The sequence below is a fragment of the Macaca thibetana genome, chromosome 4 (assembly GCF_024542745.1).
Source record: "Macaca thibetana thibetana isolate TM-01 chromosome 4, ASM2454274v1, whole genome shotgun sequence".
Lineage (NCBI taxonomy): Eukaryota > Metazoa > Chordata > Mammalia > Primates > Cercopithecidae > Macaca > Macaca thibetana.
This window is the reverse complement of record NC_065581.1, coordinates 135105275-135132635: the sequence shown is the minus strand read 5'-3', so window position 1 is coordinate 135132635 and position 27361 is coordinate 135105275. Positions and strand designations below refer to the sequence as shown.

Genomic DNA, 27361 nt, shown 5'->3' with positions numbered 1-27361 from the left:
CCAAAACAAGAAGGATATGTTTCACTTCAAGCAGCCCACATTCCTTCCTTTAAGATGAGTCTAAATTACACTCATGTTTCTTCACATTTTTCTACATAACAAAAAGAGATTCAAATATTGGGCAATTTGGGACCTATTACCAATATGTCATCCACAATCTGAAGAGAGTTGATTCCACGTGAATTCTACTCTATTCCGAAACAGACCCTTTCCCAAAGCAGCAAGCCTGTCCTGTTGTCACTCACAGTGAGCCTTCCAGATACTTAGTCATGTCGGCCTGAAGAAACTCAATGATCCTTATCCTCATGCTGTGATCCGGGCACTTCTGCTCTGCTAACATGCATTTGACATCATAGGGAAACTCTGGTAAAACATAGGACTTCGTCCATTGTAATGCTTTGCTTCTAGCTAGAATATGTTTCACATTTCTTCTGTGAAATAAAAACAAAGAATGAAATTCTATTCCAAATATATGCAATTTATTAATTTGCTACATCCTGAGAACTTACGAAATAAACAACTTTCCCGAGACCCAAATATATGGAAGTCATCAAGCTATCTTCCATCCATTCATCCATCCACAAATGTTTGAAGGCTCATTAAGTGTCTTTGTCCATTCACACAACACATATTTATTCTTTAGAAAAAGTCATAATAATATAGACTTTAGAATAAAGCCTGAAGCTGAAATGCATACAAATTCTTTTTTCTTAAAGAGAAAATGTAATGCATAGCTCAAAACTAGACAATATACTTGACAAAAAGAAAATATGTTGCAATTCAGCAAAGCAAATGAGGCCTGCCATAAAGTCTTAGCACGTGTTAAGAAAATTCTTTTAATTAATTTATTCTGCTGCTGTTTATAACGAAATACAAGATCCACCTAATTTAGTTGGTCTTTGCCTATTTTGATAAGGTGAACTTAGTTTCTAAATTAAATATAAATAACAGATATTCCAGCTCCATCCAGATGAAATTTCTATGAAGGGCTACAGAAAACTATAACTACAGCCGGGCGTGGTGGCTCACGCCTGTAATCCCAGCATTTTGGGAGGCCAGGGCGGGCAGATCACGAGGTCAGTAGATTGAGACCATCCTGGCTAACATGGTGAAACCCCCTCTCTACTAAAAAAAAAAAAATCAGCCGGGTGTGGTGGCGCGCCTGTAGTCCCAGCTACTCGGGAGGCTGAGACAGGAGAATCGCTTGAACCCGGGAGGTGGAGGTTGCAGTGAGCCGAGATCGCGCCACTGCACTCCAGCTTGGGCGACAGAGCGAGACTCGGTCTCAAAAAAAAAAAAAAGAAAAGAAAGAAAGAAAAAAAAAACTAGAACTACAGAAGGCAGATCAGGAGTTGCCTGGGGCTGAAGGTGGGTAAAATGGGTAGTGATTATTTGTTGTACAAGCATATAAAGCTGCTAAAATTAACTGAGCTATTCACTTTATTTTTTAACTATAATTTTTTTTGAGACAGTCTCACTCTGTTGCCAGGCTGGAGTACTGTGGCACAATCTCGGCTCACTGCAGCCTCTGCCTCCCGGGTTCAAGCGATTTCCCTGCCTCAGCCTTCCGAGTAGCTGGGACTACAGGCCTGTGCCACCACACTGGCTAATTTTTTGTATTTTAGTAGAGATGGGGTTTCACCATGTTGGCCAGGATGGTCTCAATCTCCTGATCTCGTGATCTGCCCACCTTGGCCTCCCAAAGTGCTGGGATTACACGCGTAAGCCACTGCGTCCAGCCAATTTTTTTTTTTTTTTTGACAGAGTCTTGCTCTGCCATCCAGGCTGGTGTGCAGGGGTGCAATCACAGCTCACTGCAGCCTTGACCTCTTAGTCTCGAGCAATCTTCCCACTTCAGCCTCCCGAATAGCTGGGACTACAGGCACGTGCCACCATGCCCAGCTAATTTTTTTTATTTTTTGTGGAGGTGGGGTCTCATTATGTTGCCCAGTTTCATCTCGAACTCTAGGCTCAAGCAATCCTGTTGCCGTAGCTTCCCAAAGTGGCGGGATTACAGGCATGAGCCAACACAGCCAGCCTCTTGTTCACTTTAAATGGGTGAACTTTATGCTATGTAAATGAAACATCAATAACACTGTTTATAAAATTATCAGAACAACATTCAAGCCTTAAAGTTAGTGACTGACCACTGAGTGTGCAAAATGAAGACTCTATAATATTAATAAAGTATCCAACTAACATTGAATCAAAGGCACTACGTAGCTCTTAACCCATTTATAAATAGGATTGATTGTGGTGGAAGTAAAGAAACAGAGGCAAGCCAAGTAGAAGACAACAGGAAGATTTCCTAAGTTGGCCTAAGTAGGTTAATTTTCAGATATCCATGGAGCCCAAAATTCAGATGAATTTTGAAAGGCTAGGGTTCTTTTAGCATTTTAGGTCATCCTTTATAAGAATGCACGAGCTATAATGCGATATGGAGAATCAAGCACACAGGAGAAAGCACTCTGACATCCCTTTTTATGACAAGCTCCCTTTCCTTTTTCCCCCCTTCGGCGGTCCCCACTCTATCAGTGGTGAAATTATGTCCTGGCTAAGATAAGCACACCAATAACTTAATACTTAATACCACAACAGGAAATTTCCAGATTTAAGTCTCTGCTGTAGCCCAATCTGTTTTCCAGTATGTTTCTCTTTCATTTTGTTCATTCATTCAACCAGCATTTATTGGGGGTCTACTAAACGCCAATTACTCTTTCACAATCCTCATTTTCTTCCATATTCTATTACTTTGTTTCTTTCTCCCATGGCCAAATTACCCCTCCTGTATCTACTGAGACCAAGGAATATAAAGTAATGGCCAGTTTTGTTGGATGTCTTTTGTGCGTTCCTGGGATTTTTTTTTTTTTTTTTTTGAGACTGAGTCTTGCTCTGTCGCCCAGGCTGGAGTGCAGTGGTGCGATCTCAGCTCACTGCAAGCTCCGCCTCCCGGGTTCAAGCGATTCTCCTGCCTCAGCCTCCTGAGTAGCTGGGACTACAGGCGCCCACCACCATGCCCGGCTAATTTTTTGTATTTTTAGTAGAGACAGGGTTTCACCGTGTTGGCCAGGATGGTCTCAGTCTCCTGACCTCGTGATCCGCCCACCTTGGCCTCCCAAAGCGCTGGGATTACAGGTGTGAGCCCCCGTGCCCAGCCCTTCCTAGCATTTTTTTAAAAGTGATGTAACTTGGCAGGTGTTAAGCTGGTTTCAGTAATCTTAACATCTATCTCTTTTTTCCTAATAATTTTCAAGTAGCTAAATTAGCTGCCTGCCAGGTCCAGGTTTTGAAGTTGTTATGTTACTTAGTACCACCTCAACAGATAAGTTCAATGTTCCAGTGTTATAAAATAAAGCTCGTTACGCTGTTTGTCTTTTTATTCTACATACTTCCCCCCCTTTTTTTTTCAGTGTGTCGGGGCAGAGACTATACTGCATGTTATTATTTCTCTCAAACATCCAGAATGTAGCTAGACGCATAAAGGATCCAAGAAGACAGATACTCCATCTTGCTCTAAATAGAGTAATGTATTAGGAAAGATCAGAAGCATCAAATTTTCATTTTCTTTACATTAAAACAATGTAAGAAGATACTCTGGAATTGACTAAAAACCAACCCATGCCACCTAATGCCAGTCAAAATGAGTATTACACAAGAAAAGTGATTCATCAGAAATTAAAAATACATTCTAATTTGCAAGTAGATAACTGCAGGCAAAATCATTTCTCATCTGTAAAATTATATTTGCACTGGATTAAAAAAAAGCTTTACTGTGGGGTTAAGATTATTCATAATAATATTTTTATTAAGCTGGAGTTGGGCAGAACACCAAAATAAGTCAGCCAAAAGTAAGGGCAGAGAGCAGACGGCAGTTCAACCCAAAGGCCGGTTATATTACTGTTCCCACCTCAGAACCAGGCTCTTTGACAAAATCAGCACCACAAAACAACAGATATCTAGCCCGAAGTATCTCAATCCTGGGTGCACGGCAAAATCAACCAGGAAGCTTTTAAAACATGTTAATGCCTATAATTGGCCCCTGGCTAACTGATTCAGAGTTCACTGCTTACTAAACTCTCAGCTTATATGTAGAGCTTATATTTGTAATAAAATAAAACTTACAGTAAAGTTAAGACAACACATTTGATAATTGGCCATATCATTATTGTATTAGGTGCTAATTTAAAAAATGATTAGATGGTGTTTTCATGAAAAAGCTAATTGACTCTCCAACATTTTCTAACTTTAGTAAGAGTGAAAAAATATCCAATTCTTACCCTACTTCCAAAGAGCATATGGTATACTCTGATGAGGCTCACACAGGGTAGGAAAGATGGCTCTGTTAAGAACGGACTCAGGTGAGCACCAGCTCTCTAAAGAAAAATCTGAATGCACAAAACAGCAGTTGGTGGAGAGCAGAAGAAACACAGATGTTATATGAGGGCGGGGACTATTTGTTTAATCTCCAGTGTATATAACATTGTTTAGCAGAGTTGATAATACAGTGATTTTTTGTTGAAAGAATAAACCAGACATCTGAAAGAAGTAGCTATCTAAGCAGGGCTGAATTTGATTTGGTCTGGGCAAAGATATGGACACTTCACTGGTCCGTGATTGCATTCATTACCCTGTAGATTTGGCTACCCATTTATGCTCTAGGCATGTCTTTCAAATCACTTTCATTCTGCTTTTCCTTAACCTCTCTTACCTGACTCTCTTCCCAATCACCTCACCTGGACTGCTTCCTCAAAAGTCAATAATGATTTCCTAATTGACCAATGCAGGGCCTTTTGACCACAGCCTTTTATAAGACCTTTGTAACTGCATTTAGTGCTATTGACCACTTCCTCACACCCCTTTTCTTCCTTATCTTCCTTGACACTGTTTCATTTTCCTGCCTCTCTTCTGTTCTCTCTGACAACTTGTTTATTTGCTGATTTATACCTCCTTTACTTTCTGTGAGAATTTGCACATGGCTGGGTTCCTGCCCGCTTAATCCTCTGTATTGCTCTCTGCTTTCTTCCTCAGAGACTCACCCAGCCCCATGACCTCAGCTCTGAGCTCTATGTTGATGCACTGTAAATCTATCATCAATAATCTGTTCTCCATGCTCCATCTTAGATCTCCAACAACAACTTGTACATTGTTTATCTTATACTCAACAAATCCAAAAATAATTAATAATCTTTAAAAAAACAAACAAAAAACCCCCCAAAACTAGGCTCTCATGTTCTAGGAACTGAACTGTGTTCCTTTCAAATTCTGTATGTTGAAGCCCTAACCTCCAATGTGACTGTACTTGGAGATAGACCTTTATGGAAGTAATTTAGTTAAATGAAATCATAAGGGTGGGCCCTGAGATGATGGGATTAGTATTCTTAAAAGATCTGTATGCCATGTGAGGTCAGAGAGAAAATTTAGCCATCTGCAAGTGAAAAAGAGGGTCCTCAACAGAAACGGAAGAGGTCAGTGCCTTGATCTCAGGCTTAGAGCCTCTAGAACCACCAAAAAATAAACATCTGTGTTTAGGTTACCAAGTCTACGGTATGTGTGGATTAACACACAGAATTCCAATTTCCTTGTTTCTTTTACTGCACCCGTCTCTCTTAGCAACTCAGGTTTAACATCGTGATGTCTCTTTTACCTTCATTTTTCACTCCTAAGTGTCATGAAATTTTCCCTATATTTTATCTCTGTATTTATTTACTTATATCCATGGTTCATGCTACTACACTAATCCAAGTATTCGCCACTCAAATGTGGACTGCTTCGATAGTCTCCTAGCAGAGTTCTGCTGGAATGGCTTAATGAGCTCCCACTGGACCAGCTATCTCGCAAACATTAACCATAAACATTAAACACATTTTTAAAAAACTAACTGAAAACACTGAAAGGTGAAAAACAGAATGCAGGTTTTGAAAAGAAGCCTACACTTAGAACAAGAGGAAGACACTGGGCCTTTGATGAGGTTCCCTTTTCATGGCTTTTGGCCTGGAGGCAGGCCTCACCATGTGCTGCCAAAACTCAAATAGAAAACCCTGTAGTATTTCTGGACGCGAAGACTTGGGGGCAGAATTTCGGGCAACCGCATATGTGGAAAAGAAGAGGAAAACCCCAGAAAAGAATGAACTAATGAGGGAAAAACTCCACAATCTGTATATAAACTGTTCAAATCTCTGGATGATCCTGAACTACACACATGCATAACTGGACTAAAGATAAAAGAACTCAACAGATTTTAACCGACACCCAGGAGACTGAGTTTTCCACGTGAGTCCAACCAATTTTGTTGTTTCCTAGAACAAAATGTCAACACTCTTTGGGCGAACACAACAGATTCAAGAGACTCCACATTGTAACATTCATATTTAATCCAAAATTATGTAATATACCAAAAAAAAACGAGAAAATGTAATCCATCCTCAAGAGTAAAGATAATCATTAGAATGTGATGCTAAGATGAACCAGATGTTGGCAAGGATTTTAAAGCAGCTATTCTAACAATGTTCAGTGAATTAAAGGAATACATGCCAGAATGACTGAAATGACAGGAAAATTTAGCAGAGAAATAGAAATTGTTTAAAAGAAACAAATAGAAATTTAGAAGAAAAAAATACAAAATTTGAAATTGAAAATTGTACTAGATAGGATTAATAGCAGAATGGAGATTTAGGAGGAAGTAGTCATCTGAATTTGAAGACAGATCAACAGAAATGATCCAACCTGAAAAACATGGGGAAAAGAGATTAAAAAAAAATAAGTAGCTCATTTTTTCTAATTTCAGGTTCTCACAATTTATCCCCCTGTACAGCCATAAACCCTTCTCCTCTCTGATCCATCATCCAATTTAACATAAACACCGATTTAATCAGTGGAGGGGGCAGGTAGAACTGGCCAATGGCTTCCAGGGCTACTTTTGGAACCAAGACATGGTCCAAGGTCCAAGCAAAATAAGCCAATCTTGCTTGACACCATAATCATGTCCAACTTCAAACACTATTCCTGGTACTGAAACATCACTGGCAACCAACGTGGAACTATAACTTCAAATTTATAAGTCCATAGTTTAAAGATCAAGTATATAGAAGATCTGCAAGTTCACATTCAGCACTTGACTACACTAGATATCTGCCTTTTGCACGATTTCACATTTTCCAGTTGTCATAGGCATGATAATCTTCCTGTGTGCGGACAATGTAACCCATATATGTATTGAGCGACATAGGTGATTCAGGATTCCTCTATCCCCAGCAATTAGACACCGTGAGAGTTTACTATGCAGTGAGAGTTTACTATGTTAGTCTCTTTGACCAATAACATCTTCAGTATGTGGTCTCCCTGAGAGGAGAGTTACGGCTTCCTATTTCTGAGGGTAACCTGAGCCAGGCTCATTCCTTAATTATCATCTCTTTGGGTTCCTGGGGCTCCCCAGGAAGAGGAAAATAACTATGATTTGTTGACATATTTGGATGTAAATATTCGCATTTGGAAGGAAAACTCTGAGTCCATTCTCTGTATTTAAATCCCTTTTGGAGCTACTCAGTGTTTGGCAGTTATTTAATCCCCATGAAAGTGGATAATATTGCCTTAGGGAAAAAGTAAGCTCTTCAATTTCCAAACCAGAAAGCTTCAGCATTTCTTTTTGAATTGGAGGAAGCTTAAGAGTTTAAAACTGTTGTTTCCTTCCTTTTTTTTTTTTTTTTTTTTTTTTACAGAGCCACAGTTTCTTGCTTTGTTGAAATTGGTGCTTCCAATTTCATCGACTTAAATTTAATGGAATTTTTTCTTTCTCTTTTTACTTCTACAAATAAAACAGGTGATAGGATTTTAAAATTCTATGAGAAAAATAAAATTCAATGGTCTGTAATTTCTTAAAATCCCAAATTTGAATTCTTCGTATTTACTAATTAGGAGTTTTTGTACTCTCTTATTATCATCTACTACACACTGTGAATTATCAGATCCAGTCCAGACACAAGCCTTACTAAATCTCCAGAATGCACTATGCATGTGTTCGCTGTTGCTTCACTTACCTAGAATGCCCTCAGTTGCCCTCATTCTTCTAGGTTTATCTCAAGCCTTCTTCTCCATTGGGTTTTACTCACTGCCACACTCCTGCCATGCATGTGGTTCCCTCATCTGAATCCCCGACCTGGCCTGGTCCAATGCTGGCCCCGTGAGCACTCAATACATCTAGTCTCCTTATCTGTCTTGATTTTCCTATGTCCTTGTTGAATGAAATAGTCTGTGACAAAAATATTGTAGAAAGATTTCAGAATGTTTGAGAAAGATAAAAAATATCAAAGAAAACATTCTATGACTGATAAAGATAGTCTGTAGTTCTATAAACTTGTGTTTTCTTTTCTTTTTTAAGAGACAGGGTCTCTCTCTGTTATCCAGGCAGGAGTGCAGTGGCACAATCATGACTCACTGTAACCTCAAAGTCCTGGGCTCAACGGGAGCCTCCCACCTTAGCCTCCTGAGTAGCTAGGACTACAAGCATGCACCACCACACCCAGCTAATTTTTTAAATTTGTTTTTGTAGAAATGAGGTCTTGCTGTGTTGCCCAGGCTAGTCGCAAACTCCTGGCCTCAAGTGATTCTCCTGCCCTGGCTTCCCAAAGTGTTGGAATTAGAGATGTGAACCACCACATCTAGCCTAAATTTGTGTTTTCAGACGTAATATTGTTCCCTTTCAAAAAGGAGCTCTCTGTTATGCTAAAACAGCCCACTCATGACAAAGAAACCACTCACTAGCAAGGCACCAAGTCAAGTGGTGAGTGAAGAGAAGTGCCAGGTCACTAAGCCCATAAATTTGAGATACGAAAACCAGTGAGGCAGGCTAGAGAGGCAGATCTGGGGATTGAGGTGGAATCCTCTGGAAACACAAAAGGTATCTGAGAACTAGACTGTGACTGTGGAGAATTACAAAAAGGTCAAACACACCAAAAATAAACCCTCCGAAAGCTGTTTTCTCAGCATCTCACCAGGCTTCAGTCGCACCCCATGTGGCTTTATGGGAACCAGGAGAGAGTTCATATCGCACTCAGCTGAACCCTGGTTGACCTTTAGAGTCATAGCTCATAAATCATCCCTGTTTTCCCAAATTTCGGGGCGCAAATTGTACCTTTCTCCAAGGGCACCCACTTGGAGACAATCTCCTGCTTTGAGGAACTGTGATACTTTCCTAGTCTTGTAAAATGGTATTGCTTTCTGGTCCTCCAGGGAGGAGAATAAGGGACGAGCAGAATCCTTTGCCTTGAAGAACACACATCCTGGCTACAGGGCTTGGTCTTCTCATCTCAAGTGCCACCTGCAGTACTATTAGTACTCCCACCACTGGGAGAGAAAGCAGTGAAACTATGCTGCTCTCCAGGGACTGAACTGAAAGAAATTGTGTCCCACAAGTAGGTGTATTGTGGCATCCCATTTTCATTTAATTCCTCTCTAAATGCAGACTTTATACACTGAAAATGGTATAGATTGGGATACCCAGTTTATGTTATCAACTCTGAAGCTAAATGGCATGTGATCTCTGCAACATCCCAAACCTGAAATGTTTTGGGGGCATAGAATAGGAAGAAGCCAGTGGAGGCTTAGATATCTATTTAAAGAATTTGCTGTCATTTTATCCTAGGACAGAAGATATTATGGTGCACACCCCTTCCAAACAGGGAACAAATTTTACCAAATTACAGATGAACCAGAAATTCTGCTTCTGAGTTAATTATGCCAGTAACCTGGGAATTTCCTGCTTTACCTTGGCAAGAGTAGCTACTGCTAAAAAAACAAAGTAAACAAGAAGTTTTGAAGAGCCCAATAGAGAGACACATGCCAATGAACAAGGTGAGATGCTGTCTCTGAAAATATTGAACAGTGTCACTTCAAATGAATCTATAATCAAGCCCAAAGAAAAGAGAGATGTGACCAGCATCAGGCACCATCGGGTTAGACAGTCCCACAAGCCCTTCTTCATCAAAAATGAAGCAAAAATCAAAAGTTTTTAAAAAAAGAAAAGTTTTTAAAAAATCTTCCCATTCCCCAATTCCTCTTGGTATTGACAGAAATGTAAAGTTTCAGAAACTCAGCCTTTATCTTATCTACCACCATGACACATATATCAACAAGTCTCACAGAGCTATCACCTCTGAGTCCTTCTTTTCCTTTTTTCTTCCTCATTCATACGCCTGTAATCCCAGCACTTTGGGAGACCGAGGTGGGTGTATCACAAGGTCAGGAGATAGAGTTAATCCTGACTAACATGGTGAAACCCCATCTGTACTGAAAATACAAAAAAAATTAGCTGGGCTTGGTGGAACATGCCTGTAGTCCCAGCTACTTGGGAGGGTGAGGCAGGAGAATCGCTTGAACCTGGGAGGCAGAGGTTGCAGTGAGCTGAGATCACACCACTGCACTCCAGCCTGGGCAACAGAGTGAGACTCCGTCCCCACACCTCCCCCGCCAAAAAAAAAAGTAATGAGGCATGACATACTCAGTTGTTGCAAAATGGTTCAGTAGTGCTATTTTTGCAGTTCATAAGTATTAAAATGTGTTTAATTTATCACCAACAATCAAAGTGAGCAAGGACATTTGGTAGCTACTGAGGAATACAGAAAATTGGGTCTTTAAACAAAAATGATGAGGGCCTCTCTTTGGGAGGTGGTGGCATTATTGAACTGTTTAGACTTACTCTGTTGAGTGTTTTCTTATATGAAATGTTAATATGGAAAAGAGTGAGCAGAAGCTGTAGCTTTATCAGAATCCCTATTTTTCATCCCACTAAGTTCTATTGAATAAACTGTTGGTCATATTCTTCGCAATGCTATACTCATGTTTGGTTTCTCATATTGGTTGATAGCACCGCTAGTTACACAAGCCAGAAGTACAGGAGAAAGTTTACCACCTAGCAAACTCTCCCCTTCTCCTCATTAACAGACTCACCATGTCCTGTTGATTTTATATTTAAGCATCCTTTTTATGGCCATTACCACCATCTTAGTTTAGACCTTCATCAATTCTTGTGCACTCCAGCCTGGGCAAAAGTGTGAGACTTCTTCTCAAAACAAAAACAAAAACAAAAAATGGTCTTAAAACAGCACTGGCGTTAAGAATTGTGGAATCCCAGCCCCCACCCCAACCCACTAAATCAGAGTCTGTGTTTTACCAAGATTCCTCCGTGTTTTATAAGTACATTAGAATTTGAGAATCATCAGTTTAGGGCATTGGTATTTTTCCTGCAAGTCCACTAGATGAATCTAATATGCAAAGTTAAGAGATGCTTAGCATGGCATAGAACTCCCCTCCTTACCTCTCTATCAAAATATCACCATTTGCAGCAACTCCATTTTCTCTGTCTCTGTCACATTCTGAAAATAATCCAAACAGAATCCTCCATGCGATTTCAGGTGTTTGTAACCTTGCACATACTGTAAACATCCTTTTCTTCAACAGCTTCATTTTCCTTAAGATAAATTTCTAATCATCTTTCAAAATCCCTCTTCAGTATTTGTGGGCCTTTCCCCAAGGGTCTTTGCCACGCTTACTTCCCAGAAAGTCTTACTTCTCCCTCTCTCTGTGTTACGTCTGCATTTCTCTTTCGGCATATTTTTCTGTGTTGCAGGTACTCGCTTACATATCTGTCTTGCCTACCAGACTCTAAATTCCCCAAGGAAAGGAATAAAGTGTCCACCCCCAACTCCATGTCTACATAGTACCTAGCGCATGGGGTATAGTCAGTAATTTGGACTGAACGAAAGAAAAACAGGATTAGAAATCAAGATTATTTTGGACCTCTATAAAGACTTAATAATACATTTAACAGAAATGACCAGGAGTCAGGGTTCTTTATCAATCATGTCAGCCCAATCTCCCCTGATTCTGTAATTCCTGTTTGGCTGGGTCCACAGATATCCTCCCCTGAGAGAAAGTTTGGTTCTAGCTCAAAGCCAATATTCCTCACATCATTAGGGTCCCTGCTCAAATATCACCTAGTCAAAGCTGAAAGGACTTCCCTGAGAACCCCATCTGAAACAGAGCCCTCCTGGACACTGACACATACATGTACACACACACTGCTCACTCTCTGTTCCTACTCCTGCTTTTCTGCATCACTGGTCTTCATAGCATTTAAGCACGTTTATCATCTCATGTTATATTTATTTATTTTTCTCCCCACATTAGAAGGTGAGCTCTGCAAAGTGGGAGGCTTGGTCAGTCTTTTTTCCCTACTGTATCCTCAGTACCTACAACAGTGCCTCACACATAGTAAGCACTCAGTAAGGATTTACATATTGAATGAATGAATGAATCCTGATTTAGGTAAGGAATCTTTAAATAAGTATTTCCTAAGGTGTTTTGTTGTAATGTTAATAGATGTTACACAAAGAGAATCCCGGGTTAAACAAAGTTAAGTCGGTTTTTTTGTTTGTTTGCTTTACTATAGGACTTCTCAAAGCCTACATTACTACATTACTGTATGCTGGGAATCTCTAATCAAGGAATAGAGTTAGTATGTAATATTTCCACAACACAGAACCTTTAGGCATAAGGTTATACACATGCAAGTGGTACAAAATGATGGGATCTTGCATTTCACTCTCAGATCCTTGCTCCACTGCCCTGGGACTCAGATCTAAACATGTCAATTCAACACCTGTGTGGTCTTTGATGCCCACCCCCCCCCCACCCCACCGTCTCAGTGGTAACTGGCTTCTCTAATCAGATTCTTGAAACTTCCCTCTTCACCTCATGGTACATATTGGTTCATAGACCTTGTTTCTGTTTTGTTTTCTACAGCAACAACCAACAGGTGTCCCAGGCCTTCTGGGAGGCCTGAAGCATACCCTCCTCTTGCCTGGAGCCCCGAGTCCTGGGAAGGCTTCCAGATACTGCTGGTCTACCTGCCGTTCCTAGAGCTGCTTCTGCTTTGGCACCACTTGTTAGAATTGAGAGCAGAATTTTTTTTTTAAATCTCTTTGGACCCTGTGTCTTAGTGACTGCCCAGACAAGAACAACAATAGGTAAAACTAATGAGCTCCTAAGTTTTTTTCATAAATTAATTCATTCTTCTATTTATTTTACAGATAAGAAAAGTAAGACCTAGTGAGGTTATATAACTTGTCCAAGATTACTCAGCTGGTAAATGACAGAGCTAGGGTTTAAAACTAAACTCAAATACTTGCCTATCTTCATCTCCAGACTTACCAACCCTGGCTATTAGCAGGTTGACATCCTGGTCTAATATCTATACTTATTGCTCTCCCAGACCATCTGCCCTTTAGCTCTATAATTGAATCACCATGAGTGACAATGGATCTCAAGATATTGCATCTCACCCCCGTGTCTTCCTACAAGGCTCTTGCATTATCTATTGTGGTCACATATATTTCAATTAACAAGAGCCTACAGAAAATGCTCAATACATCTGTTCCTTCATGCAATGAACATTTGTTGATCACCTGTGTCAGGGACTGGATAGATGAATAAGACTGGTTCCTCTCATCATTCCCTCACCCAGAGCTCTTGGCCTAGGGGACCAAGGAATTGAGGAGTAGGAATTGAGTAGATAAATCACACATCTAATTGGAACCTGCATTAATGAACCCATAACTAGGCTGGCACACTTCATTGCAGCTTCCCTTTATTGCACACTGGTATTGGATGCACACCCAACTGTGTGGCCTCTTGCCTGAACTACCCGTGTGGAAGAGCCTGCAAACAATACATCAGATGTGTTGAAATCCATTGACATTTGCCTTAATCACTGAGCAAAGGCAGAAGGATTAGCTTATTCTACACCATTTCATTGCAGTGGCCAGACCGAGAACAAAAAGAAAGTTTGTCATTAAAATAATTTTTACATATGCATGAAACCATGACTAATTTATAATTATACCCAAAAACAGAAGCAAAACATCTGGACACATATATTTAAAATTCAAGTGAGCAGTCTTGAAAGTAGCATTTAGGAAGCCTCTACCTGTTTATCTGATTTCATGCCTTATTAGCTATAAAAGAGAGGTGAACAGTTTCAAATAGGATAGACACAAAAAAAAAAAAACAAAGAATAACATTGTAAAAAAATGCTCTTCCCAAAAATCACCAGCACATGATGAATATGGGACCTATTAATCTCTTCTTCCAGAAAGGGCATTTAAGCAATTCAGTAAAGAGCACAGTATCTTCATGACCAGCCTGGGCTACATGTTGAAACCCTCTCTCTACAAAAAATACAAAAATTAGCTGGGTGTGGCAGTGCATGCTTGCAGTGAGGAGACTGAGGTGGGAGAATTGTTTGAGCCTGGGAAGTGGAGGTTGCAATGAGCTGAGATAGTGCCACTGCACCCCAGCCTGGGTGACAGAGTGAGACCCTGTATCAAAAAAAATTTTTAAAAGAGCACAGTATCTGCTGTCACTGGAGAAAAATGCAATGTGCCACAGCACTCTAGCGTTTGCTTGGACACCCAATTCACCCACTGGAACACACATCTCATTTGCACTACTGTTAGAGCCATTCCAAGAGCTAGAGTCAGGTGAGTTTCCAGGCTTTTTTTTTTTTTTTTTTTTTTTTTTTGGTCAGCAAACAATCTGGATGGAATGGACATGTTCACTTCAGGGAAAACAGGAAAAAAAAACCCCACAAGAATGGTAACTGCCAGCTTGTGAGGTGTGGTAACAGCTGCCAGGTGCTTTAATACGTTCTATCATTGGGACCTCATAGGACTACATATTGAGGTTCAGGAGACATGGTTCAGAAACCATTTGGTGGGCAAATGGAGGAGTCAAGATTTGAACCCAATATGTGAGACTCCAAAAGCTGGCACTTATTCCCCATCCCTCTCTACCTCTTGAAAAAGGCTGGCTTCAAGAAAGCCCTGTGGTCAAACACCTTCGGATTTCTAGCCTGTTATGGATGAATGGCTTATAGACCCCTGGAGTTTGGCTCTGTTAAAAAAAAAAAAAAAAATTAACATATGGATTGTATTAAAATATCTAAAAAAATTGATGTTATTCAAATATTTATCCCTTCCTATGAAAGTGTATTCAGTCTTTCATTGGCTCACACATCCCAAGATTATTTTATTTTATTTTATTTTATTTTATTTTATTTTAACAGAGTCTCACTATGTCACCTAGGCTGGAGTGCAATGGCATGATCTCAGCTCACTGTAACCTCTGCCTGCTGGATTCAAGTGATTCTACTGCCTCAGCCTCTTGAGTAGCTGGGATTACAGGTGCACGACACCATGCCAGGCTAATTTTTGTATTTTTAGTAGAGACAGGGTTTTACCGTGTTGGCCAGACTGCTCTCAAACTCCTGACCTCAGGTCATCCACCTGCCTCAGCCTCCCAAAGTGCTGGGATTATAAGCATGAGCCACCATGCCCGGCCCCAAGTTCCATTTTAAAGCTCCTATTGAGCCTCTATGTGCAAGCAGCCAAGCTAAATGCCAGGTTTACAATAGCCAAAAAAATGGTCATTGTCCTTGAAGCACTTATAGTCTAATGAGAGAATACAAACTTTAAAGTGATCAATTTCATTAGCTAGTTTACAAGTCAAGCATGAGATAAGTAGATGGTACTATACACAGAGGAAGGGCTCCGTGCCTGGCCTGGAATGTCACCAGAGGCTTTCTGTAGAAGGATGTTGAGCAGAGGAAGGGAACTACACACCATGACACAAAAATCATACAGGAGGCCCTTAATCAACAACTGTCGACTGGATAGTGCCCTAGGCAGAGGGGCAGGAGAAAGGGACCAAGAGTGGCTCCAACAATCTGGCTCACAGGGTTGGATGGTGGAGCCACCATCTGAGATAGGACATTGGAGGGGAGAGAATCTTCTGCCCCCTCTCAATCCACAGCCCTGGATAAACGGCAGGGCCACAGGGGAAATATTTAAAATAGGTACTTCACCCTGCCTTTATGGGCCACTCCTCCCACACAGCTGATTGCCCAGGAGAGGACACTTGATTCAAGCTGGGCCCATGAACAAAGCAACACTGAAAGACAGAGTCAGTTGGCTGGGAGGACCTGAGCTGTTTATAGGGAGAATTTCCATTGGAGTTAGTACTAGGGCAAGGCAGTCGTATGCCAGGCAGTTTGAGGGAAGCAGAACAGCCAGAAGTAGTATGATAAATCTGTCCTCGTAGGGAGAAGCAAGGAAATGAGGCCGACTAGACAGGGAAGCAGAATGGAGACAGAGACGACCTGTGAGAAAGGAAGGGACCACTTCTCTGCCTGGCTTTCCAGCGCCTGTTTCTTCATGCTCGGGAACTTACTTGTTCTGCCCTTAGACGCTGGGAAATGCTTTGCTTACCATAAACTCCCGTTGTCTTTACTGTGAGAGGAATTTTGTTTCTTACTGCCAAATACATACGAAGGCAGGAAAGATAAGTTTACTTTTTGAAACATTAACCCCAAGGTACAGCATGCAGAGATGGGCAGCTGGTGGTAAACAGAGAAGTAAAGGGCTTAGGAGAGACTTTACGACCAGAGATAAAGATAGGGGAGTGTCACTTCTAGTTTCCAAACCCTTCTACTTCTCTCAATTTCTTAGCCAGTCCTATTTTTCTCCTCCCCCTTGCCAGGTGTTATGAAGAATGTGAAATGCCATTAAGTGAGCCATGTGAAAACAATTGGAATAATCCTGCCCAGCCAGTATCACAGGAGCATGATGAGGACCAAATGTCAGAGGGCTTAGAAAGGAGGAAAGATAGCCTGGGCAACACACCGAGATCTCATCTCTACACATCATTAAAAAAAGTAGCTGGGCCTGGTAGTGCACACCTGTGGTCCCAGCTACTCCAAAGGTTAAGGCGGGAGGACTGCCGGAGCCTGGAAGGTCAAGGCTGCAGTGAGCCCTGATTGCATCACTGCACTCCAGCCTGGGTGATAGAGTGAGACCCCATGTCATCAAAAAAAAAAAAAAAAAAAAAAAAAAAAGAAAGAAAAGAAAAAAGAAGAACTACAGGTATAGAAGGTTGCATCCTCATCTGCTGTGTTAAGTAGGCAGAGAAAAGACACCCTAAGGAAAGTAGGAACACCTCCAGGAGCAGGGCTGGAGAAATGGTTGTACACCGAGTGTCCTCTGTGTGCTTCCACTCTGCTTGGAACTTGGCAGGCATTCTCTATTCTTAATGCTCAAAACAGCACCATGAGAAAGTATCATTATTATTTCCATTTTGCAGATGAGGATACAGAGACAGTGCTACCAGGGTAGGTAGCACTGGGGCTAATCACAGTTCTCCCCAACTCTACTCACACTTCCACAGTTGTAGACATGTGGACTGGCTGCAATTAGCAGCTTCCTGTTGGAAGGGGTAGTGGAGAGCTCATGGCTTACTCCGTGCACCTGGAGCCAATCACAGGCAAGCTCTAGGAATCAGCAAGCACCCATGAGTGGGAAGGAGGGGAATGAAGCCACTTTACAAATGGATTTCCACTTTCTGAATCGTAGTTCAATCCAGGAAGACCAAGGCAATGAATTTCACACGTAGGACATGCCCTTCCACCTTCTTCGTCGCCACCCCAAACAAGAGTCAGTGGGCCCTTACACTGGGAGATCTTGAGGCACCGAGGCTATGGGGCTGGAGGTGGGGTCCAAGGTTGAAGAGAGGGAAAGAGAGCAGAAAGGACAGCCCAGAGCCAAAGCCCATTTGCAGGAGCTCCTCATCAAAGCTGCTGCTCTTCTCTGCGCTCATAGGGCTGCTGGGACCTTGCAGGCCTGAGTCAGAGGTTATTGCCCAGTCCCCTGAGCTCTCATGCTGAGGGTGGCTAGGTCCTGTGCTGAGGCAGTAACAGCCCACTTCGAAAAAATAGCTAGAAACCCTTTGACTGCTCTAAATCTCGTTTGTACTCATTTACAAAAAGGAGAGAATAATGCCCACCTTTCTGAACTGCTGTGTGGGCAAAACGAGCTGATGGTGTAAATGGTTTGTGAAAACTACATCCTTTCTTGTCTATTGCCCGATTATTCTTTCTGTGCAAGCTGACAGTCTCTCTTTTCAATGAACTACGTTTAAGGCATTGCATTTGCTTGTTAGTGGCTGGAGACAATAGGTAATCTGAGTTATGGATGCACGGATTGCCTGGGTGGGATGGCTGTGAAATGCTCTAGGACAGGAGTTCTTAACCCCCAGGCCACATACCAGTACTGGTTCATGGCCTGTTAGGAACCAAGCCACACAGCAGGAGGTGAGCAGCAGGTGAGCGAGCGAAGCTTCACCTATATTTATAGCCACTTCCCATCACTGGCATTACCACCTGAGCTCCGCCTCCTGTCAGATCAGTGAGCATTAGATGCTCATAGGAGCGCAAACCCTATTGTGAACTGTGCATGTGAAGGATCTAGCTTGCGCACTCCTTCTGAGAATCTGATGCCTGATGATCTGTCACTGTCTCCCATCACCCCAAGATGGGACTGTCTAGTTGCAGAAAAATAAGCTCAGGGCCCTCACTGATTCTATGTTATGGTGAGTTGTATGATTATTTCATTATATATTAGAATATAATAATAGAAATAAAGTGCACAATAAATGGGATGTGCTTGACTCATCCCCAAACCATCCCCCTGACCCCAGTCCTCGGAAAAACTGTTTTCCATGAAATCAGTCTCTGGTGTCGAAAAGATTGGGAACCACTGTTCTAGGGGATGCTGTGACCTCCGTATCACATCTTACCTATGACCATCTCAGCACCAAATCCTACATGTGGTTCTCTAAGTCTACCGTTTTCCTTTGTTCTGCTGTAATCCATATATTGAAATATTACACTATGTAAAACCCAGTGTAGGAACATGGAGGAAATGTTTACCAAAACAACTGGAATATAAAGCAAATGCGTACCTCCCCCTAACGGGAGAGTCAAGTTAAAGCAACAACTACAAAATTCAAAACTCAAACTCCACCAAGGGATACTCTATAGAACATTATTCACTGAATAAATTTCATCTTTGTGACTACTGCCAATCACCTTGAAGAGTTTATCACAGAGAAATCCTCTTTTTCCTTAAAAATGTACACTTGAAACATGTACACTATCATTCTAAAACTTCACTTTTACAGTACAAAGATCAGGAAATTTAATCTTCATCTTTTACCAAATATCTTTATCACTGGATAAAAATATATTCCCTTCCAGGAAAACAAAAAGTTTCAAATTAGAAATACATCTAAACATATGAAACTTTATCAAGAAGAAATAGAGAAGAATGTTATTTGGCTTCAAACTGTCTTAAAGTTGGTATCCCCACCTCTGTTTCAACACTCTTTGGTCAATTAGTCCATTATCAAAGTTTTCAGCTGGATAGAAAGATGGCATTCGCTCCCCATGGCTGGCTGGACTAGAGGACTCTTCATCCCTGTAACGAAGAAAGAAGAGGTGGGTCAGGCACTATTCAACAGCTGACATGACCATTGATCTCACAGCAGTTCAGAGGGTAGCACCAGCCCAGAGTAAATATCATGGTCTGTGTCCACTTCCAAGTTCCACATTAGACTCATGAGTAAGAGAACGGAAAGAAGGCCCCTCTGGCGTCATTTAATTAATTGGTTCTACGTGCCAGGAGGCAGACTGCTGCCAGTTCATAATGCTGTTTTCACCGATCTATCCTATTTTGAAATGGCATTAAGACAATATTTTCCAGCCGGGCGCGGTGGCTCACACCTGTAATCCCAGCACTTTGGGAGGCTGAGGCAGGCGGATCACGAGGTCAGGAGATCGAGACCATCCTGGATAACACGGTGAAATCCCGAGTCTACTAAAAATACAAAAAATTAGCCAGGCGTGGTGGCAGGCGCCCGTAGTCCCAGCTACTCGGGAGGCTGAGGCAGGAGAATGGCATAAACCCGGGAGGCGGAGCTTGCAGTGAGTCGAGATCTCACCACTGCACTCCAGCCTGGGCTACAGAGCGAGACCCCATCTCAAAAAAAAAAAAAAAAAAAAAAAAAAAAAAAGACAATATTTTCCTTTATGAAATGATGGTGATTGTAGAATGTTTCTTTTTTAGCTAATATTCTTGTCTGGCAAAATTAAATGGTAAACTCTCAGATCCCTACTCTGCTTTCTGCCACTTTGGGAGACATTTTATTATCTGTGAAACCTCATGATCTTAGAAACACACTCTACTAACTCCCTCATTTTCCAAGTAAAGCAACTGAAGCCTAGAAGGCAAAGCAACTCCTGGTGAGCTACTCAGTAGCAGTGCCAGGATTTGAACTCAGTTTTTCACCTTCCTGACCAATGATTTTTCTACCAGTTTCAACAAGAACAACAACCAAAAAGCAACTGCAAATATGCCCGCCTATTTCATATCCCCATCATTTGCTGAGGTATCAACAAGATGCTAAATATCCTGCCCAGAAGTGGCCTACAAATCCTTTTTAAAATAACGTGCCAGGCCGGGTATGGTGGCTCACATCTGTAATCCCAGCATTTTGGGAGGCCAAGGCAGGTGGATCACCTTACGTCAGGATTTTGAGGCCAGCCTGGCCAAGATGACAAAGCCCTGTCTCTACTTAAAACACAAAAATCAGCTGGACATGGTGGCAGGCACCTGTAATCTCAGCTACTCGGGAGACTGAGGCAGGAGAATCACTTGAACCTGGGAGGTGGAGGTTGCAGTGAGCTGAGATCGTGCCATTGCACTGTAGCCTGGGCAACAAGAGTGAAACTCCATTAAAAAAAAAAAAAAAAAAGCCAGGTGTAAACCAAAAATAAAATTCTAAGGCCCCCAACCATTTGAATGGACCCCTCCTCTCAGCTAAAGGCACTCCAAAATTAACCTGAAAAACTAGTTCAGGCCATGATGGGAAGGGAAGGTTGGACATGCTTCATTATACCCTCCTCCCTTTTAGAATTCAGGAAAAGTTGACCAGCATTAACATCAACACAGACATTAAGTCTAATAAGAAACATTTATGGGCCAGGCATGGTAGATCATGCCTGTAATCCCAGCATTTTGGGAGGCCGAGGCAGGTGGACCACGAGGTCAGGAGATCAAGACCATCCTGGCTAACACAGTGAAACCCTATCTCTACTAAAAATACAAAAAATTAGCCAGGCGTGGTGGCTGGCGCCTATAGCCCAGCTACTCAGGAGGCTGAGGCAGGAGAATCGCTTGAACCTGGGAGGCAGAGGTTGCAGTCAGCCGAGACAGCACCACTGCATTCCAGCCTGGAAGACAAAGCAAGACTCCATTTCAAACGAAAAAGAGATACATTTATGATCTATTCTCTCTGAAGCCTGCTACCTGGAGGCTTCATCTGCATGAGAAAACCTTAGTCTCCACAACCCCTTATAACCCAGACATTTCTATTGATAATAACTCTTTCAATCAATTGCCAATCAGAATTTTTTTTTTTTTTTTTTTGAGACGGAGTCTTGCTTTGTCACCCAGGCTGGAGTGCAGTGGCCGGATCTCGGCTCACTGCAACCTTTGCCTCCTGGGTTCACGCCATTCTCCTGCCTCAGCCTCCTGAGCAGCTGGGATTACAGGTGCCCGCCACCACGCCCAGCTAATTTTAGTAGAGACGGGGTTTCGCCGTGTTAGCCAGGATGGTCTCAATCTCCTGACCTCGTGATTCGCCTGCCTCTGCCTCCCAAAGTGCTGGGATTACAGGCGTGAGCCACCACCCCTGGCTTTTTTTTTTTTTTTTGAGACAGAGTCTCGCTCTGTCACTCAGGCTGGAGTACAATGATATGATCTCGGCTCACTGCAAACTCTGCCTCCCAGGTTCAAGCAATTCTCCTGCCTCAGCCTCCTGAGTAGCTGGGATTACAGACACCCACCACCATGCCTGGCTAATTTTTGTATTTTTAGTAGAGACGGGGTTTCACCATGTTGGTCAGGCTGGTCTCGAACTCCTGACCTCAAGTGATCTGCCCGCCTTGGTCTCCCAAAGTGCTGAGATTACAGGCGTGACCCACTGCACTGAGCTGCCAATCAGAAAAATTTTAAATCCACCTGTGATCTGGAAGCCCCAGCTTTGAGTTGTTCTGTGCTTCTAGTTCAAACAAATGTAAATCTTACACTGACTAATGTGTTATGTCTCCCTAAAATGTATAAAAGCAAGCTGTACCTGACTACATTGGGCACATGTCATCAGGACCTTCTGAAGCCGTGTCATGGATGCATCCTTAACCTTGGCAAAATAAACTTTCTAAATTGATTGAGACCTGTCTCAGAGACTTTTGGGTTCACACAGGCAACCACTAGCCATTAATGGGAATCTACTCAAACGGAAACCTATCAGCTATCTCAGATCTAGAATGCCATCACAGACTCTTTAGAAGGGACCTAAAGTATCACTTATTCTACCTACTTCATTTTACAATTGAAGAAGCTAAAACTAAAAGGGGTCAGACAAATTTCCAAGGCTGGATGAAGGGCTAATATCATGACAGGGGGTTGAAATCAGGTGTCTTGATAGCTAGCTTCAGGGTTCTTCTGTACACCAAGTCTCCTATCTTTATTAAACACTCTCTAAGGGGGTTTAATTACACAGCGTATTCTCATACCTCTTTCTACTATCATTCTCACTTGATGATTGTCAAGTGACAACATAGTTAATAAATATATTTGACAATAAGCAAATACAACCAACAAGCATTTTAATCAAATATAAAGCAGTAAGTTTTCTCTTCTCACATGCAATTGTAATTCTGCACCAGAAGAATTTAATCTAAATACAAGACAAACAAATCCCTAAGGTGAGTCAGCTGCTTGTGGGTAGAGTGCAAAGTCCCCACTCATAAATCCCCAGACAAACAGTGGTCCCAGTCTTGGCCATGTTTGAAACTAGCTTTCTTAACCCGGTTAACAAAGTTTCATATTTAACACAGGACTATTTTAGTCTAGGAGAAAAAGGACAGATTTGCTCAAAGATTGTGATACTCCTAACATCAGTGTGAATTAAAGAGGAGGTAAGTACCATATTACTTTTCACAATGTACAGATGAAGAAGCAGGAATGCCAACATTTAATATAATCAATCCAAGTCAGTGGTAGAACGAGGAAGGAAGCCCAGGTTTCCTGGCAGTCCAGCCAGTTCTCTTTTGCTTGAGAACATTACAAACTGATTTGCAGTGGAAACAAGACTGCCTGTTTTCTTCTAAGCTGTGCCTAAGGCAATATCAAGATTCCACTCAATGGAAGGGAACTTCCAGCTCAAAAGTCCTACTCATCCCAAAATACAAGGAAATTACCCTGATCTCTCTTTCAGGTTCCTACCCTTCCCTTGCTGGGAAGGAGTAAAAGCTTGCAATGGGAACTTCATCAAAACTTACATGTTCAAGAGTGTCCTCTTTTACACAGATATGCCAAAACAATGTTTAGAAATCCTTCAAATAAATCAGCTGGGGACCGGGCGAAGCAGCTCTTGCCTGTAATCCCAGCGCTTTAGGAGGCTGAGGTGGGAGGATGGCTTGAGGCCAGGAGTTGGAGACCAACCTGGGCAACATAGTGAGACCACCATTTGTTTAAAAAAATAAAAATAGATTAGCCAGGCATGGTGTTGAGTGCCTGTAATCCCAACTACTTGGGAGGCGGAAGCAGGAGGATTGCTTGAGCCCAGGAATTCGAAGCTGCTGTGAGCTATGATCCTGCCACAGCATTCCAGCCTGGGGGTCAGACTGAGATCCATCTCCAAAAAAACCAAAAAGCTTTTTTTTAAAAAAAATCAATTAGTAGAATTTCCAGTCCAGCTCTATACCATCCCTTCAAGGCTACCTATTCCCCTCCATGTCCCAAATATTCAAATATTCTAGAAATAAACTTGCTTATGTCAGGTCTCTACCATTATATTACTTATCAAGGAGAAAGAGAGAAATCTTTATTATTACCAATCTAATCTCAAAAAATTAAAGTAAAAACATAGAATAGATTTTATCAATCATCAAAATCTTTAAAATTTATTTAATCTTAGAAACCTTACAAAAAAATCTTGAAAATGGAAAAATCAAATCAGAATGGCTGAAATGATCCCAGGGCATAGATGGATGTGTAGAATGAAAATTTCAGCCTTATAAATCCTGTTATCATTTCTTTCCATTGCAGAAGTCAGTGATTAAAAAACAAACAGATAAAACCATCCCCAAACTTCAGAGCTTTTATCTGCCACCACTACTTTTTCTACATGATTTTTTGGAGTGTTTCATAGTATTCATTATCATAAGGATACTCTTAAAAAATTAGAAAACTCATGTGACAATAATGTGTTTAGCAAATTACATCGTAAAGGCAACTAGAGGAGAGTATAAGTTCATTACTCTAAGAAATCCTAGGAAAATAAATAACTAGATTAATAAATAAACAGTTTTGGGAAAAGCAAAGGAGCAATCAAGATGCCTTTTCCAAAGCCTGATCTTAAAACCAGAGCTTCAGGATCCGTTTCTCCTTCTGTTACATGTCTATTTCACCTGCTTGTTCCACAGCATTTTACATAGAAACTCCTTGCTAATAGGACTTCCCTAATGATTGGAATCAGTGTTTAAAAAATGGTGTATAAGAAAGTTTCTTGACTCTTAAAATTTTACAACGTCCTTTGCTCAAATATTAGAAATACTGTACATACAGTCTAGCAGAAAATGATCACAATTTTCAAAGGGCTTTAAACCCAAACGTCATGCTCTAGACACCATTGGGAAAACTTGGGAAAAAAAAAAATTAAGGCCATTTATGAACATACTCACTCTCGGGCTGCTTCTGTTTGCATGACCAGGGCTGCCTCTTTGGGGTTTTCTGGGGACTTCAGTCCTTGAGTGTTCTGCTTGTATTTTTTAATTAAATCCATCAGAACAGCCTGGTGCCCAATTTTCTTTACCAGTTGCTGAACCATCCGATCATTAAGTGCGAGAAGAGCGGCCCCACTTACTTCTTCCTCTGGGAAAAAGAAAAAAAATTAGTTTCTACATGGCTTTCTGGCAAAACACAGGCATTCTGAAGAGGCAAAATTCCCTCTAGTGATAAAAGGATCATCTAAACTTGTCCCCTGCCATTATAAATGTATCCATATTTTTGACAAAGACAGAACTCCAATGTTGCATAATTCCAAATCAATGCCTGGTCCTAAGAAAGCACCAGAACATGGAATCACAATAAAAAACTTATTATTTCCACATTAACACCCTCCCCATTCTAGTTCTCTCTAACTGGTATTGTTTTTATAAAGAAAAAAACCTTAGGAAATTATTCTTCGTAATACCTCCTAGCCGGTATTCAACCTTATAAACCCAACACTACAAAAAGTACATACTGTATTACTTAAGAACAAAAGCAATATTAAATGCATATATCAAATATGTATTTTAAATGACCCGTAAGACTTTATTTTATTTGAGTTCTTGAAACACTATATTCTCCTGTGGATGTTACTTTCAAGTGGAAACTCTGCTACAGTCCATAAAGAAATGTAAAGTTCTCTACTGCAGCAACCCCACATCCACATTTACATGCACACAGACATTTGGCAACAAAAGTAATTTTCAGTAAGAGAGGACATCAGAATATCTAGGTTGCTCAATTAAAATTTTTGGAAAGTATAAAAAACTCACCTTGAAACCTATGAACTAGCTCGCCTAAATTTTTCTCCACCAACCAACTGCAGACCTGCTCAACTGACCAAGTTTCCATTGCTGTCTCCTGTAAATACACCTGTAGAGCAAAAGGTCAGAGAATTCTCCAGCTTTTCTTTCTGATTGTGCCTTAATTTTTTTTAATAGCCTCTTCCTTTGCTAGACTCCTTTATACTCTCAATGTTAAGCTTTTTAAAAATTACGATTTTTACAATGTACATTTAAAAATTGCTAACAAAACACACACTCACTTTAAAAATAAGACCTGATTTAAAACTATTTCCTAGTATCTCATTTCTCAGATTTCTTCACCTTCTCCTACTTTTTTTCCACAGGCATCCTAAGCTTTACTAACAGACAGCCAGAGACACACAATGGTACCCAATCCTGTACCATTAACACCCAGGTTTCTTCACAAAGAAAAGAAAGGTGTGAAATTCACCAGTACCAGGCTCCTCAGGAAGTGGTTGACATTTACAGAAGGGGGGGGGCAGGGGAGGAAGGGAGGAAGGATCAGATAAAAGCCTGACAGAGATACTTAGTAAACCAAGACTGGTTAACCCCTTGCTTCTCCTAGCTAGGAGAAGGAGATTGTAACTTACTGCTTCTCATTGTTTTCCTTTAGCAAGAGGAGGAAGTAGGACCCAAATTTCTCAGGAGAATCTGAATGTTTCTGTCCTTCCTTCCAATACTACTCTTACATATCCCTCTGAGTTCTAGAACTCTATTGGACACTGTTATGATTGGTGAGATAACTAGGATAAACTACCACTCTGACTGAAAATTTTTTACTTAATTGGGCATATTCAAAATTGGAAAATAATTAAATATGTTAATAATTATTGTGAAAGAAGCGTAGGCAAAGTTTGCAAGATACATTCTTTAACTATTTCAGTTATTTTTGCATGCCGCTTGTCTCCAACCACTTAGAAAACTTAAAGCTATTTCCCTAAGGAAGCTTATTTCTGATTTTTGTAATTAAATCCAAAGGACTTCTGATGGACTTGGAGGCGGGGTGGGTGGGGAGGGAACTGAAATAAATTTAAAACATTTTAACCTTTTATCATTACTTGTCAATTTGAAATCTCAATCTAAATGATATAGATTTACTTGTACATTAAGATACTGACTATTCTATAAAGACCAAGGAAAAAGCTACTCTTGGAGAAATGGAATCATAAGGAAAGATAAAAATGTTTATTAGTCGTGAATTTAAATTTTATTGATGGAAGTTTTAAATAGAACTATTGTTGTATTTTTCATTTTTGTATATTTAAATAAGTTACAATTACGAACATTATAGTTAAAATAGTGGAAAAGGGGAAAGATGTTTACCTTGCATATGTGACAAGCTGGAAAGATAGTCTTCAAGAATCATTTCCTAGAAAACAGGTAGACTTCAAAGTATTAAGCCTCATACTCATAAGTATTCACAAACACCAACTTGAAAAATTGAAAACAAGGGTTAAATATAGAAGAACATCTTTCTGAATTTCAGCAGTGGATTTAATTTGCTATGACAAACAGTAGCCATAGAACTCCTCCCCTAGGCTAAGCAGCAATAGCAGGGTGTGAAAAGTCATTATTTGCGAGACTCTGGTGTAAATTAAAAATCACACCTTTCTGTCACACTTCTGGCTTCCTTGCGAAGATTAGGACTTAGGGAAAAAATAGAAAATAAAGAAAAAATAAAACAATTCTCTAAGCTCTACGATAAAAAGGTATGCAGAGCAGAAGATACTGCCTTATAGTCATCTATGGATAAAAGGAGATTTGAAAATAAAATGAGTA

General features: G+C 40.9%; 1 protein-coding gene across 2 annotated transcripts in view; it reads right to left on the bottom strand.

The window, feature by feature from the left end:
• SAMD3 (sterile alpha motif domain containing 3) overlaps positions 1–25989 on the bottom strand; it is a 65620-nt gene extending 39631 nt beyond the window's left edge. Inside the window, exons 1-5 of one of the 2 annotated variants that reach the window (XM_050786371.1) lie at positions 25822–25970; positions 25550–25649; positions 24689–24878; positions 19251–19358; positions 246–431 (exon numbers count right to left, since the gene is read on the bottom strand). In XM_050786371.1, the coding sequence (XP_050642328.1) occupies positions 246–431; positions 19251–19358; positions 24689–24878; positions 25550–25628 (563 nt within the window). In that variant the 5' untranslated portion in view covers positions 25629–25649; positions 25822–25970. Of the gene's footprint in view, positions 1–245; positions 432–19250; positions 19359–24688; positions 24879–25549 lie in introns of both variants that reach the window. The other variant, XM_050786370.1, reaches the window with a different exon arrangement.
• Between the last annotated feature and the right edge of the window lie 1372 nt (positions 25990–27361).